This window comes from Lithobates pipiens, unplaced genomic scaffold, assembly GCF_037356315.1.
Source record: "Lithobates pipiens isolate NorthernLeopardFrog02 unplaced genomic scaffold, aLitPip1_a1.2 Scaffold_13, whole genome shotgun sequence".
In the NCBI taxonomy this organism is placed as follows: Eukaryota; Metazoa; Chordata; class Amphibia; order Anura; family Ranidae; genus Lithobates; species Lithobates pipiens.
Genome location: NW_027507718.1, coordinates 130,330,728 through 130,346,955, shown reverse-complemented (window position 1 = coordinate 130,346,955; position 16,228 = coordinate 130,330,728). Strand labels below are relative to the sequence as shown.

Below are 16,228 nucleotides of genomic sequence, written 5' to 3'. Positions count from 1 at the left end.
ATGTAGTTATGGATGGGTCACATCCAGCAGACTGACAGGGATTCCCAAATTCAGCATCGTAGTTCTTGCCTCATACAATAAGTGCTGTCCCATTCCAGGTGCTGATGCAGTGTTTTCTGGTCTGGTACACGGAAGCCAGAGTTGCTTACTCAGCACTACCTCCATTCAGAAAATGTATTTTTCAATGGATAGAAGGCATTCTCTTATTGGACAAGGTGGGGGAGGGTAGATTGCCATTTTATAAAGCATCTTCTGTAATGTTGAGGTTCCAAGGGTCTAACGCTGGCTTTAGTGTATTAGACAAAAAATTGTTGCAACAGGACAGCGCTTGCTGTATTTAGTAAGGGCTATTATTGAAGTTGAGAATACTAAGAGGCCCTCCAGCTGCGATGTATCCTTAATTAATTTTAACCAAGCTGGCCCAATATAAGTTTAAAAAATAATTTCTGGAGAAAAGCTTTAACGTTGTACTGTTCTAATCTATCCTAAATAGGTAACCATTTTTAATACATAAGCTCAAACACAGCTTCCTGATGTGTAATATTAAAATTTATTTCTACTCAATCACTTTTATACATATATTCGGTATAAGCTATACATGAATGAAAAAAATATATATATATTTTGGTATTAAGGTTGAACTGGTTTAGCAATATTTACTATCTGTGTTTTGCACTTTGGCTTGGCAAACTTTAAGCTTTTCCACATAATTAACATTTCATAGGGTATAAAGCGATGGACCATAAGCATGTCACGGTAATAACAAGGATCAAATGAGTCTACTCCATTCGGCATTTCAATACCAAATGTTCTTATTCCTTCATGGTTATGTGGCCTCAGACCAGCCTTCTTAAGGCACATTCCCAGATAAGCATCATCAATAGGAAAAAGGGGAATGCGAGTGGATTTCCTGGAGATAGCATTAGCTGTAAAACCAGACATGAGGATACCTCCTCCTCCACAGTAGGGTGCAAAAGAATCCCCTGGAAAAAGTTCTTCTGGGACATAATACTTGCTATGTTTTTCACGAACAGGTGGCATCCCTATATTTAGTGCTCCGACAAAAAGATGCTTTTTCAATCCATCGAATTCTAAGCCTCTCAAATATGTAATAACATTTAAAGAGTTAACAAAAACATCATCGTCACCATTAAAAATGAACTGTGCCCCTGGGCACCTCAGATCCAGCCACTTATGGAAAAGGACCTGCTTCAATGTTAAGTTGTAGAAAGTGTCTTCAAAGTCCCACTGCAGGATGTCTCCATATGTGTGACTCTCTGCTTCTAGCAGCTGCAACATCCTTTTTGATTCTTTCTTGTCCCTTGAAACTCCACTAAGAAAAATTCTTTTCACGTTGGCACCCAAGTAGCTTTTTTCTTCTCCCCATGTTTTTCTTATGGCTTCCCGACGGTCATAATTTGCTGGGGCTGTTTTGATGGCTAAAAACAGGAATACATCTTTGGAGCCATTTCCACCACCACACTTCATGGGGGAGTCGAGTATCAATGGAAAACTTTTACAGTGACGGTATGTCAGAAAATCTTTCATATTCTGTGGCTGCCCATTAAAGTCTGTGAAATTTTGAGCACTGTTATTTTCTACACACTTTACAACTGGATAATTGGAGACTGGAAGGACATGACGAACAACCACCTTTTCTGCTGGAGTGGTTTCAGTCTGAGCTTGATTAGTTTCTGAAAGGAAGAGCGTTCGAAAAACAATCACAGTCACCACTAATGTAACCAGGAAATGGAGAAAATTCTTTTTCATGATGATTCTGGGTGAAAGTTGACGCTAAGAAAGGTACAAGGAAAAAAAAAGGCATTAGAAATGGTGGCTGAGTTAGATTTACTCCTTTTAAAAGGGAAATGTAATGGTTGGAGACTAGTTTATTTTACATATCTTTTTAAAAGTGTATATGTTTTTAAAATTTGTTATTTTTGCTATTGCGATATACAGTTATCTTTATTTACACACACACGTTAAGGAAACCTGTACATTGGAACAATAGAGGCTGCCACTGCTGATCTTTCTGAAAATGGTTGCCTGGCTACTAGGGGTGCTGAAATTAATTGCTGCATCGTGATTCGAGGGTCCCCGATGTGGCATTGATGCATACGCCTGGAAAAAAATTGATTGCTGGGTGACGTCATCCTGACTTGTCCTGGTCCTCCCGGGAGAGCACTCTGAGCGTAAAGTTGTTAAAATTACTGCGTTTTAATAAATCCCATATTACAATCAATGCAGTGTCCCGCTAAATGTGCTTTTTAAAACATATTCAGCTTCATACCTCTTTCTCAGGCTGTGTACAATACATGCCGCTCATGTGACAGCCCGGCCCTCCTCTTTCCTCTCTCCTCTCACATCTCGTGTTTCTCCTGAAGTCAGTGGAGAATTCTCAGCCCCGCCTGCTGACTGTAGCTATCAAATCAGAAGAGAGGTGGGTAGGGCTGAGAATTCCCCGCTGACGTCAGAAGAGACGCAAGAGGAGAGAGGCGGGCCAGGCAATCACATAAGCGGCATGTATTGTACATACCCTAAGAACTTAGGTATGAAGCTGAATATTTTTTTAAAAGCACATACAGTGGGGCACTTCATTAATTGTAACACAGGATTTATTTTAACAGCAAGAGTACAAATGTGTTTGTACTCTACTTACACCTCGTACATTTCCCTGGCAGTTCCCTGGCTTCCCCTTTGCACATTCCACTATGTAAACTCCTAGTGTACTGGATGGTGCAAACAGGAAATCCAGGGAACTGTCGGCACAGAGACAGTACAAGAAACTTCACAGGGCTGTTTGTCAGCTGTGGATTGTAATCCCTCCTGACCTCCCAGCAACAGTGAGTGAGAATGCCTGTACCCTGTAGTGCACCGGATTAGTGCACTTTTTAAGGAAGTGAGGTTATTTTTAATTCAAAGCGGAGTTCCAGTAAATTTTTTGTTTATTAAAAGTCAGTAGCTACAAAATAAAGTGCATTTCCTGACTTTTAAGACCCTCACCTGTCCAACAATCTAGCGACATGGCCACCCAAACCCTCCCTTCTCTCCCCCGCCTGTCCATGGCACTGGCAATACTACTGTGGGCATCTGGCTGTGACAGCTTGCAGCTTCACAGCCGCGTGTGCATGTCTCACTGCGCTGTCCTGCATAGCCAGGCAATCTTCTGGGACCTGTGATGTGTCCCAGAACATTGCAGGCAGAAAGGGCAGCCCACGTGGAAGCTCGTTGGTAATCATGATGCATTGTGGAATCAAATCCTTGACCAGATAATCGTAATCGACTCGTGAGACCAGTGATGATGCGCACTTTTACTGGCTACCTCCTAGCTACTGTCCTTTCAATTGAATAAGCATAAAGCTAATGAAGTCAAAGGGTCAATTTGGGGCAACAAAACTGCCAGTAAGCTAGCATTGTTCAAAAGCAAAGTTCTGCAAGGACAACCTAATACAGTTTCTCATTGCTGGTTTCTTTAAATACATGATGCACTCCTGACACAGGACACACATTGGAGCACAATTGAATCTATTTTCCTGCAGACTTCCTGACTGAACCCTTACAGCCCATCTGAACAAGCAGGCAGAAAGTGACTTATTTACTTCTGCTTAAAAGGTTAATTCACCTTTTATCTAAAATCTGCCTATGCAAGTAAGGGGCAACTGTAGATCTTGTAAGTGGCCACCACAACAGATATATAAGCTGAAGGAAAGTTTACAGCTAAAGCCCTCCCACTTTTTATGAATAGGCCAGTGGGGAAGATAGTTTTTTGAGCAGTACCACACTGAATTGTCTTAACCTAAAAGGTCAAACCAGTGCACAAAAAACACTTAGGCCGCGTACACACGGGCGGACTGTTCGCCCAACTTTGTCCGCTGAACAGTGTTTGGGCGGACAGTCCGCTCGTGTGTGGGCTTTCAGCGGACAGTTTCAGCGGACTGTTGGACGGACAAGGTTTTTCGGAATTTCCGAAAAACTGTCCGCTGAAACCTTGTTTCAGCGAACAGCCCGATCGTGTGTAGGCTTGTTCGTCAAACAAAGTTGCGCGCATGCTCAGAAAGGATTTTCACGCCGAAAGCTATAATGCAGTGTATAGGACGTCGTATTTTTCGTCCCGTCGTACGTGCTGTTCACGTCATCGCGCACGGTTTCAGCAAACTGTTCGTTCGTCGTGTGTGGGCATGTCCGTCCATGCTAATTTTGAGCGGACTGTTTGCTGAAACTGTTGGACGGACAAAGTTGGGCGAACAGTCCGCGCGTGTGTACGAGGCCTTAATCACTTGCCACCCAGGCCAATTCTGGTATTTCTCTCCTACATGTAAAAAGAAATATTTTTGCTAGAAAATTACATAGAACCACCAAACATTATATCGTCTTTTATTTATTTTTTTTGAAAGACCCTAGGGCAGGGATATGCAATTAGCGGACCTCCAGCTGTTGCAAAACTACAAGTCCCATCATGTCTCTGCCTCTGGGTGTCATGCTTGTGGCTGTCAAAGTCTTGCTATGCCTCATGGGACTTGTAATTCTGCAACAGCTGGAGATCCGCTAATTGCATATCCCTACCCTAGAGAATACAATGGCGATCGTTGCAATTTTTCGAATGCATTATTTTTGGGCGAAAAAAAAACTGTTTTGTGCTTTAAAAAAAAAGTAAAGTTAGCAATGTGAAAGATGAAGTTACGCCGAGTAAATAGATTGTCACGCTTCAAAATTGCACACACACGCGGGGAATGGCATCAAACTTCACTATTTAAAAATCCCCATAGGCAACGCTTTAATTTTTTTTTACTGGTTACATGTATTGAGTTACAGAAGAAGTCTAGGGCTAGAATTATTGTTCTCGCTCTAACATTTGCGGTGATACCTCACATGTGTGGTTTGAACACAGTTTTCATGTGTGGGTGGGACTTGCGCATGCATTCGCTTCTGTGTGCGAGCACACGAGGACAGGGGTACTTTACATTTTATTTTTATTTTTTTTAATTGTTCATTTTTCTTTTGTTTGACACTTTAAAAAAAAAAAATTTTTTTATCACTTTTATTCCTATTACAAGGAATGTAAACGTATAAATGGCCTGATCGGTCCTCTTTACAGTGAGATATGGGGTCAATAAGACCCCACATCTCGCCTCGAGGCTGGGAAGCCTGAAATAAATAAATAAAAAACAATCTTGGCTTCCCAGTCGAAGCAGCGCCGTTTTGTTTGAATGCAGAGGCCGAGCGTGACGTCGTAACATCATAGAGACTCTGGCGACCATCTGGTCTGCCGGAAATCTCTGTGGTAAACATCTGGGACCGGCGAATCCTGACCCGTAATAACAGCTGCTACGCTCGCCGGCTGAAAAAGCCGTTCTCTGAATGATGCCTGTAGCTGCAGGAATCATTCAGATATCACCACGCAAAGTCAAGGACGTCATATGCCGGTGGGCGGGAAGTGGTTAAAGTGATAATAGTAATTTTGCACAAAGCAGCCCAGATCCTTCTCTTCTCGGGTCCCTCTCCGGCACTCCGGGCACCTCTCTCCTGCCGTGTCCCCACAGCAAGCAGCTGCTCTGGTGTCTATTCAGACACAGAGCTACAGCCCCGCCCCCTCTCTCCTCATTGGCTCACTGACTTTGACAGTATCGGGAGCCAATGAAGCTCCACTGCTGTATCAGCCAATGAGGAGAGAGTCCTGGCCAGTTGAGACTCTCATGCAACATTGCTGGATCAGGATGGGGCTTAGGTAGGTGTTATGATAAAAAACCTTCTGACTTCAGAACCACTTTAACCATAACTCCCACATTTTCCATCCCTGTATTGCCAATTATTCCTAAAATATTCAAAAGATAGACATTATGTGTGTGGTAGAAACTGGCCAGTACACCAGCAGTTAAAGATGCAGCAAATAAAAAAGACCTCTGCACTGCTGAAGCTGATGCAGTCGTGAGCCTCATACCAGCTTTAATCACTTAAAAACAAAGATATTTAGATTATTTTCACATGGGATGTCTGATCAGGTCTGCCTGTCAGTTTTTGAGCCAACTCCCGGTCCACTGAACAGATGGGGATCAGGTGAAAACTTGACAGGTGGTTAGTTTCCATCTTCTTGCCCCATAGAGGAGAGCAGGACTGTGTCTCCGTGGCGAGGAGCAGACACGGACCTGTCATCTGCCTGCTCAATGGGGATTGGTAAAGAGATCACCCGCTGAGCAAGCAGATTCTGCTTAGTGGTGGTGGCCGTGTGTATGGGCCCTGGTAAAAAAAAAAAAGCAACACACATTACAGATTGTAAAGCCGCATACACACGTAGCCAACTATCCGGCAGACTTAGTCTGACGGACTTCCCGCTGGACTTTCCGAACGAGCTACTTGCCCACACACGGCACTTTTTCAGCGGACTAATACGGCGTACTAAATTCACCGGACTCTCCGCCGTACTTTTGAAATGAACGGACTCGCCCACACACGCGGAGGAAAGTCCGCTTTCCGGCCAGGAAAGGGGGTGGGGACACGCGGCCTGGTACGGCTCAGGAGGGGGGGCGCTCACTCGTCCCCACCCCCTTTCCTGGCCGGCCGGGTAGCGTGCTCGGATAAGGGCCTGATATGATATTGCCCTTTAAGTCCATACCAGGTGACGGGGCCAGAGACGCCTCCTTCGCTGGCCCCGGCTACCTGGAGACACGCTCAAAATGAGTGGACTTTTCTCCGGGCGAGAAAAGTCCATTCATTTCAAAAGTACGGCGGACTGGCACACACACGGCCGGATTGTCCGCAGAAATGCGAGTCCGGCGGACAGATTGGAGTGCAAAAATACTTTCTTAGTATGCCGTACTTTTGGGTAAAAAAAAGTCCGCCGGAGCCTACACATGGGATTGTCCGGCGGACTTTTCCATCGGATTGTTTGATCATGTGTACGAGGCATTAGGTATACATTTAACTAGAATGGTGGTTTGTTTCTAATATTCGGACAAATATTTCATTATGCGGAGACTCGGATATATACGAATACCTGAATTAGAATATAAACAAATTTTTAGCACAGAATGCTCCAAATAACTAAACTAAATTCGGACTGAAATTTGAATTGAATTTGACATCCAACTCAAGTCAAATTCTAACTACACATATTTCTGAAATCAAAGACTGTGTACAATTTCGAAATAATGCTTTTAGTTAGCCAATGATGATTTAGTTTAGCCAATGATGATTTAACCACTTAAGGACCAGGGCCTGTATTTTTTTGTCTTGCAAGCGCACTTTTTTGGAAAAATTCACTTTTTTAAATAAAAAAATAAAACAGTAGGGGGGCGTGGTCTGGTCATGGCCGGGTGAAGACGTGCTTCTACGGAGCTCCCGGCCTCCTTGTATTCACCCTGGCTTTTTACCTCTAGTGAACCGGGTATAATGTCCTCTAAGAAGCGGGCCACCCAGCGCACAAAACAGCAGCTCAGCCGAGCCAACACTCCGCGAGCCTCCGGTGAGCTACACCGCCTGTTTCAACTCTCAAGTGCGGGACCCTCCGAGCCCAAGATGGCGGACCCGCGTGGCATGGTCTCTCAGGCCTCGGGGATTATGGAGGAGCCTTCCATGTCGGACGGCTCGCAGAGCCCGACGCTGTATCCAAGTTCACCGGCGGCACTGTCCACAGGTCTGCCTGACCCCAGAACCTTGCCGGTATATCAGACGGACCCGGAATTGAAGGCCCTTTTACAAGCTCTTCCGACCAAGGCGGACATAGAGGCCATTATTGAGCGAGTGGAGGCAGCGCATAAGACTGAGTTTGCGGCCATCCGACAGGAGGTGCACGGTCTAGACACCCGCATCACGGCGGGAGAGCAATCGGCGTCTTCCCTGGAGCGCAGAGTGGCGCTCCTTGAATCGCAGCAAAACGACCATTTTCACGCAGCGGTGGAGATGCAGTTACGCATGGAGGAGATGGAAGACCGAGGCCGCCGGAATAATGTGAGGCTCCGCGGCCTTCCGGAGGCCACTGGGCCGGGGGATCTCCTAGCCACGGTGACGGCGATATTCCGGCGAATAGCGGGGGACCACCTGCCTGACAGAGTAGAGATTGACAGGGTCCACAGGGCCTTGGGCCCTAAATCGCAGGATCCGGCCCGACCCAGGGACGTACTGTGCCGCCTACACCATTATACGCACAAAGAGATCATCACCCGGGGAGCCTGGGAGGCAGGCGATATAGATTTCGACGGGGCCCGCATTAAGATCTTGCCTGATGTCTCCAGACCGACCCTGTATCGGCGGGCCCTACTGAAACCCCTCTTGGAATTAGCCAGGCGATGTGGAGCCACCTATCGATGGGGGTTCCCCATTTCGGTGACATTTATAAAGAATCAACGTTCATACCTGCTGCGGTCTCCGGAGGCCTTACCAGGACTGTTTACCTTCCTTGACTCTGAGCCCATAGGGGTCGCGAACTGGCTGGACTACCTGCCCCGTACGCAGGGCCGTTTGACTACCTCAGGGCCCTCTGCACCGTTACCGAGGAGAGTGCAGAGGGGGAGTAGACGTCCCCGTGCCCTCTCCCAGGATGGCGACCGGGAGGTGTAGGATGCCCTCACCCGCTCCTACCGCGACATCATCAGCTCTACTTGCCTTCCATCTCCCGGTCCTGTGACGCTCCGTCCTCCCCAACATGTGTGCCTGAGTCCTCGCTGTTGTGCGACTTGCCCCCTTCGTCCTATCCGAACGGATCTTTGGGTCAGGGCCGCCGTCAACGCCTCTTACATCCCGTCGGTGTATCCGATCCGACCCTTGTGGCAGCTCTGCACGGCGCTCAACCTCCGTGACTCCTCGATACCGCGGGAGAGCTTCGTGTCCCCTTCTGTGCCGTCTCCCTGGAGGACTCCTCCGTGACCGGGACACCCGTGGGGACCTGCGGACTACCTTTGGCTGCTCAGCCCTGGTGCCTCATCCCGGCGACCCTTCTCATCAGCTCCGGCCCGCCCGCCTGTCTGTCACCACCCACGGCTACTTGTGCTTTCTCACATTGCACCTGCTCTCGCCCCCCGACGCGAATTTGTCGTTTGCTGGATGTGTTCCTATTACCGCGTCGGGGGGTGTCGGGCCCGGAGTGCTGGGAGTGTTGGGGGAACCGGGACCGGGGTTCCTGCCGTGTATCACCAGGCGGTTTCTTTCTTCCCTCTCTACCTGTCCCTGAATTGATCCCCTGTGACGCTCCTCTACCCGGACATTGAAATACTTTGTGCTTTTTCTGGGGGGTATGCCTGGGCGGACTGGGGGGGGGGGGCGCGGGGGGCACTGGTGGACCTGTTGGGAACCACGCTTTTCTCTGCTCTGCACTCCCCTCGCAGGATGTATTGCAAGTTTATGACGGGGAGCCCCGGCCTCATTGATGACCTTGGACCCGTTACAAGTTCACCAGCGGCTGTCCGTTCCAGGACCTACGGGCTCTTACCCTGCTCTTCCTGTGGGATCAGCAGACGGGATGCACGACTAGAGGGGGGGATTTCTGGAGGTAGATGACGATGACTCAGGTATATATCAATTTTTATGTGCAGCCAACAATGACACCTCCTGGGACTCCTTACCCGTGAACCCATTGGTTCGGTGGTGGGAGGAGGGGGGTTGACGTGAACCGTCCGGGATTGGGTGATGCTACTTCTATTTTTGATGTTGTGGGTGATGGAGCGCCTTGGTTATCTACACCGCTATGCTGCTACAAGTTCCACCCGCATGGGCCATGTTACTGTTTGTTCACCGATGTCCGTTTTTTGCATATATGTTATTCGCAGGGTTACAGATTGCCATATGTTTTGTGTTACCGACTTATACTGTTATTTGTACTGTTCTTTTTTCTGCCGGGGTGGATGGGGAGGCCGGGACCTCGTCTCCGGTCCTCTGTCTACCCTCACCCCCCATAGGCCGCTGTGTACCCCGCACTCCGGGATTGCACACGTACGAAGACTGTGTCTTCCATTTAGTTTTGTTACCACATCCCCCACGCGGGGTGCTGGGGTGAGTCGCGGCTCCGACCGTCCGCCCCTGCACTTCCCGTCCCTTCTCTCTGCTATCTTCTCCTGACCCCTTTCCACACTTCCTCTTTACCTTTCTCCCCCCCCCCTTCTCCCCACCCCCTCCCTCTCCCAGACATGGCGGTGGATTCCGTCAAGATTGTTTCCCTGAATGTAAAGGGCCTGAATACCCCGGAGAAGAGACGGATGTTGCTACATGACCTCAAGAAGGCTCATGCGGACATTGTCTTCATCCAGGAAACCCACTTTCGGGACGATAAGCTTCCCCTTCTCCGGAACAGACACTTCCCTCGGGTATATCATTCCACGAACTCCTCCTCTAAATCCAGAGGGGTGTCCATTCTGATCTCTGGCAAGCTGCCTTGGCAATGCCAGGTGGTTACGGCGGATCCGGAGGGACGCTTTCTCTTTCTGCAAGGCCTGATTGGAGATATGCAATTTACACTAGCCTCCCTTTATGCACCTAATGTTCATCAGGACAGTTTTATCAGACACACTTTGACGCGCTTAATGGAGGTTAAATCGGGCCAATTGATTTTAGGCGGCGACTTTAATGCCCCTTTATCTCCCCCCTCTGATACGTCATCGGGATACTCTTCTATGTCGCCCACTTGTCGGAAACGACTTACCCAAACCCTACATGACACCCAGCTATGGGATATTTGGAGGCTACAGCACCCCAATGAGAGAGACTACACTTTTTACTCTGCCCCGCACAAATGCTACTCCAGAATAGACTTTTTTCTGATTCCACACGACCAGCTACATTTAGTATCCTCTACCTCCTTGGGACAGATTACTTGGTCGGACCATGCTCCCATCTATATGACCTACTCTCTCAGTGCCCACCCTTCCCCTAGATCTCGTTTCTGGAGGCTCAATGAGAGCCTTTTGCAGATACCCGAGATCCTTACAGATGTCACTAATGAACTTGACCTGTATTTCAGGGAGAATGACACTCAGGGTTGCGACCCTGGGATTCTTTGGGAAGCCCATAAAACGGTTATTCGGGGAATACTCATTAAACATGGGGCACTCCTTAAAAGAAAACGAAATGAGCACCTCGCGCAATTGCTCGCCAAATTGACGACGCTAGAGACACAACACAAACGTGCTCCCACGCAACCCTTGGAGACGGAACTCTTGTCCCTCCGCACACAAATAACCGAAACTCTCCGCTATAGAGCAAAAGCGGCGGTACAATTTTCCAGACGTATATGTTATGAAAGCGGTGACAAGTGCGGTAAGACGTTGGCTAGGTCGGTTAGAGCTATCAAGTCGGCTTCATATATCCCACAGGTAATTGACCCGCAAGGCCAGAGAGTCTCTACTCCTGAACAGATCTCCAACACTTTTAGGGACTTCTATATGGACCTATACAACCTACCCAGCTCTACCCGTAGCCAAGCCCAAATAGATGAGTACATTACAAACTCTCAACTCCCCTCACTTCCGCAGGAGACACGGGTTCTTCTAGAGGAGCCCATTACCCTGGCGGAACTGCAAGTGGCAGTCGCCACGTTGAAGACAGACAAGGCACCAGGGCCGGATGGCTTCACAGCCCAGTACTATAAAGCCCTTTTTCCAATATTGGGCCCACGTCTGGTGACCCTTTTTAATGCGCTTAGTGCAGACACCTCCTTCCAGAGGGACACTTTGAGGGCACATATCTCCCTGATCCCTAAGGAAGGCAAAGACCCTAGCCAATGCGGTAGTTATAGGCCAATATCCCTTTTAAACCTAGATCTGAAACTATTCTCCAAAATACTAGCCACCAGATTAGCACAACATATCCAGTCCCTTGTTCACCTAGATCAGGTGGGGTTTATACCCTCTAGAGAAGCGAGGGACAACACCATCAAGGTGTTGAACCTACTCCACATTGCAGAAACCCGAAAAATCCCCTGTGTGTTGGTTAATACAGATGCTGAAAAAGCATTCGACAGGGTTAATTGGCCTTATATGTTCTCTGTCCTCCGCCACGTTGGTCTGGGAGACAAAATGTTGCGGTGGATCGCCAACATCTACTCTATTCCCACTGCACAAGTCAAGGCGAATGGAGTCCTCTCGAGTCCCTTTCCCATCGGGAACGGGACGAGACAGGGTTGCCCTCTGTCGCCCTTGCTCTTTGCCCTATCCCTGGAACCGTTTCTTTGTACTATTCGGCGTAACCCTGATATCTCCGGAATCCTTACTGGTGCCGCTCATTACAAAATCTCAGCTTACGCAGATGATCTGTTATTCTCGCTGACTAATCCCAGAATTTCCCTTCCGAACCTCCTCAAGGAGTTTCAGCACTATGGTGCGGTCTCCCATCTGAAAATAAATTTCACGAAGTCCGAAGCTATGGGCATAGCAGTTCCGCCCCGAACCCTCTCTGACCTGCAAGCCAACTTTAGTTTTAAATGGACCGACAAGGCTTTGACGTATTTGGGCACAAAAATCCCGACTTCTCTCGCACAGACATTTGACCTTAACTTTCCGCCCTTACTGACTAGATCTCGATTGCTTCTAGAACAATGGCAGGGAGGGCTCCACTCGTGGTTCGGGAGAAGTAATCTCCTGAAAATGACTATCCTCCCCAAATTCATTTACCTCATTCAGGCCCTACCTATTCATATACCGCCTCTTTTCTTTCGACGGGTACAATCCCTCTTCACCAAATTTGTCTGGGCGCGTAAGAAACCTAGGCTGCGTTACTCACAGCTAACCCTTCCCAAAAATTGTGGGGGCATAGCACTTCCCGACATACGTAATTACTTTGTGGCCTCTCATCTGGGTAGGATTATTGATTGGAGGCGTAATGCGACCTCTAAACTCTGGGTGCAGATTGAGCAGGCACAAACTAATATACCCTTGAAAGGGGCACTGTGGTGTTATAAAGAGCTCCCATCGCCTTTGAAGCTGCACCCCCTTATTGGTACCACACTGAAGCAGAGTTATGGCGCAGCCTCCAGAACCTCTCTCATCTCCACAGTCTCTCCCCTACTTCCCATCTTGGGTCATCCGAGCTTTGAACCGGGTCTACACCATACGGCATATGCACCTCTACTCAACTCTGGCCTGGACCACGCCGCCAAGTTCCTAGTGGAGGGGAGATGGCCCTCTTTGCCAGAATTCACTGTGTCGTCGGGAACCTACCGCCTTCCGTTCTGGACAGCCTTACAGTTGCACCATTTCCTGCACTCACTACCACGCCCCCAGGACTTCGCGTCTTGCCTGACACCGTTTGAGAACTTGTGCTCCACGACCGACCCGTTGGCTCACGTACTTTCCCAGACCTACGCCCTGTTGTCCTCACCTGCAGACCGACCTAACCTACCCTGTATAGCGAAGTGGGAGCGGGAACTCGACCGTACATTCTCACCTTTACAAACGAAACGCATTGTTGCTCTGGCCCTTAAATCCTCTCTTTGTACCAAAATTCAAGAGACCAACTTTAAGATTTTAACTCGTTGGTACCTGACACCGTCCAGATTAAGCAAATGCTACCCCTTGTCCTCGGATCGGTGCTGGCGCTGTGAGGAGGAAAGGGGCACACTCCTACATGTGTTCTGGTCCTGCCCCAGGTTGAGACCGTTCTGGGAGGGGGTCCGTCGCATCTCTCAGAAGTTTGCGGCCTACCCCATCCCGGATGATGCCGCTTTCTTTTTACTTCACCTCTCAGAGGCACCCTTTAAAAGGTATAGGAAATCACTTATATGTCACCTTCTCAATGCCGCTAAAGCATGCATTCCCCTTCACTGGAAGCGGAGCTCCCCCCCGACTGTGGCTCAATGGCTGCGAAAAATAGAGGACGTCCGGAAAATGGAAGACCTAATTTTTACTGCACAACACAAACAAGATATGTATAAAAAAACCTGGGACATATGGTGTTTGTTCATATTCTCCACTGAAGGCCAAACGCTGCTGAAGTCCTGACTTCCCCCCGGCTCCCCCCCTATGGAGCTGTCGACCTGGACCACCGCCATGTCTGCTTCCCTGTCTCTTGACCGTCCCTTCTCTGTCTATCCCTGACCTCTTCCCCCCTCCTTTCCCCTTCTCTTTTTCCCCCTTCTTCTTCTTATCTCTATTTCTCTGGCCCCGTTCTTCCCCCTTTCTTTTTTTTTTTTTCTTCTCTTTTTTCTTCCCCCTTATACCCCCCCCTTATACCCCTCCGGAGACTCTGGGCTTCCTCCCCTCGCTTTGAGGGAGGAGGCACAGACTTTGTACCCCACTTCTATACCCTTTCAATGAGCTCTCATTCCCATTGTGTTTTTTTTTCACCTTCTCCCTATTTGTTATGTGTGGAAGCAAGGACCCCTTACCTACTCATTGGATTTACCATGTCTTTAATCATTGCCTTACTCGGGTTGTTACTCTTTCTTGTACCGGAATGCTTTCTGTATTTATGGCTCTAATTGTTTTTTCTGTTTGTATTGTGGGGTACGCCCTCATCCGGAGTTACTTACAATAAACTTTATATTTGAAAAAAAAAAATAAAACAGTAAGGTTAGCCCAATTTTTTTTTTTTTAGATTGAAAGATGATGTTATGCCAAGTAAATTGATACCCAAAATGTCATGCTTTAAAGTTGCTCCCGTTTGTTCAATGGCGAAAAACGTTTACCCTTAATCTCCATATGGGACGTTTAAAAAAAAAAAATAGTTCTACAGGTTGCATGTTTTGAGTTACAGAGGAGATCTAGGGCTAGAATTATTACGATCACGCGATACTTCACGTGTGGTTTGAACACAATTTTCATATGCGAGTGCTACTTGCATATGTGTTCACTTCTGCGTGCAAATTCAGCAGGACAGGGCATGTTTACATTTCTTTTCTTTTTTTTAATGGTGTCACCTTTATTCCTATTACAAGGGATGTAAACATCCCTTGTAATAGAAAAAAAAGCATGATGTGACCTCTTAAAGATGAGATATGTGGTCAAAAAGACCTCAGATCTCATATTTACACTAAAATGCTACTGTGTGTGTATATGTGTGTATATGTGTGTATATATATATATATATATATATATATATATATATATATAATATAAAGGCCCTTTTAAGAGCTATGGACAGAAGTGACGTTTTGATGTCACCTCCGCCCTGCAAAGTTATGGAGATGGGTGGGGGCCATCCTCCCCTCACTCATCTCACGGAGAAGGATGCGATTGCCTCCGGTAAGCGGCTGAGGGCAAGCGGCTGAGCGGCTGATAAAAGTGATCTTGTGGCGAATCCACTGCAGAGACCACTTTTATCTGAAAGTGGACTGCCTGCTGAAGAAGATAGCGGGGTTATGGCAGCTAGCTGCTGCCATAATGATATCCCTCTTCAAACAGCCAACGTATAACAATGGCGTGTGTTTCGGAAGTGGTTAAAGAGTCATTGTAATCATTTGCTGAAGATTTTTCTTTTGTTCACTTTGACACATACAAACTGGGAAAAAATAAATAAATCTAAAGTTTTCGATTTGGCCGATTTAAAGATTTAATGAGTTTTGAATGTTTCTGAATCAAAAAAAAACTTGGTAAATTCGAAGAATTCTTAAGACAAATCCCGAATACCAATTGGAACGAATCAACCAAATTTAACAAAACGACTTTAACGAATCAAAATGAAACAAATGTTATTGTGATGCGCATAATTCTCCTCCTCCCTTGATAACACCTTCCCAGCTAGTGTCATTCGTACAGTGACCATGTACAATATAATCACTGAGCACTGTATTTGTGTCAGTGGTAGTCAGGTGACAGTTTGCCTGTGGCACCATTATCAGTTTCTGATCACTGCCTTTAGTAGTATAAAATGTGTGTGTGTGTATATGTGTATATTTACACACACTCTCACAAAAGTGAGTACACCCCTCACATTTTTGTAAATATTTTATTATATCTTTTCATGTGCCAATGCTGAAGAAATTACACTTTGCTACAATGTAAAGTAGTGAGTGTACAGCTTGTACAACAGTGTAAATGTGTTTTCACCTCAACACAACTCAGCACACAGCCATTAATGTCTAAACCACTGGCAACAACAGTGAGTACACTCCTAAGTGAAAAATGCCCAAATTGGGCCCAATTAGCCATTTTCTCTCCCCGGTGTCATGTGACTCATTAGAGTTACAAGGTCTCATGTGTGAATGGGGAGCAGGTGTGTTAAATGTGGTGTTATCGCTCTCACTCTCTCATAATGGTCACTGGACGTTCAACATGGCACCTTATAGAAAAAACTGAGGATCTGAAAAAAA

The 16,228-nt window shown here is 47.1% G+C and overlaps 1 protein-coding gene across 3 annotated transcripts in view; it reads right to left on the bottom strand.

Annotated features, from left to right (window-relative positions):
* Positions 1–531: 531 nt before the first annotated feature.
* The window catches only part of LOC143974320 (acetylgalactosaminyl-O-glycosyl-glycoprotein beta-1,3-N-acetylglucosaminyltransferase-like), a 311,622-nt gene continuing 295,925 nt past the window's right edge, over positions 532–16,228 (bottom strand). For all 3 annotated transcript variants that reach the window (XM_077475567.1, XM_077475568.1, XM_077475569.1), the window contains one exon: positions 532–1,794. In XM_077475567.1, the coding sequence (XP_077331693.1) occupies positions 631–1,794 (1,164 nt within the window). In that variant the 3' untranslated portion in view covers positions 532–630. The remainder of the gene's footprint in view (positions 1,795–16,228) is intronic.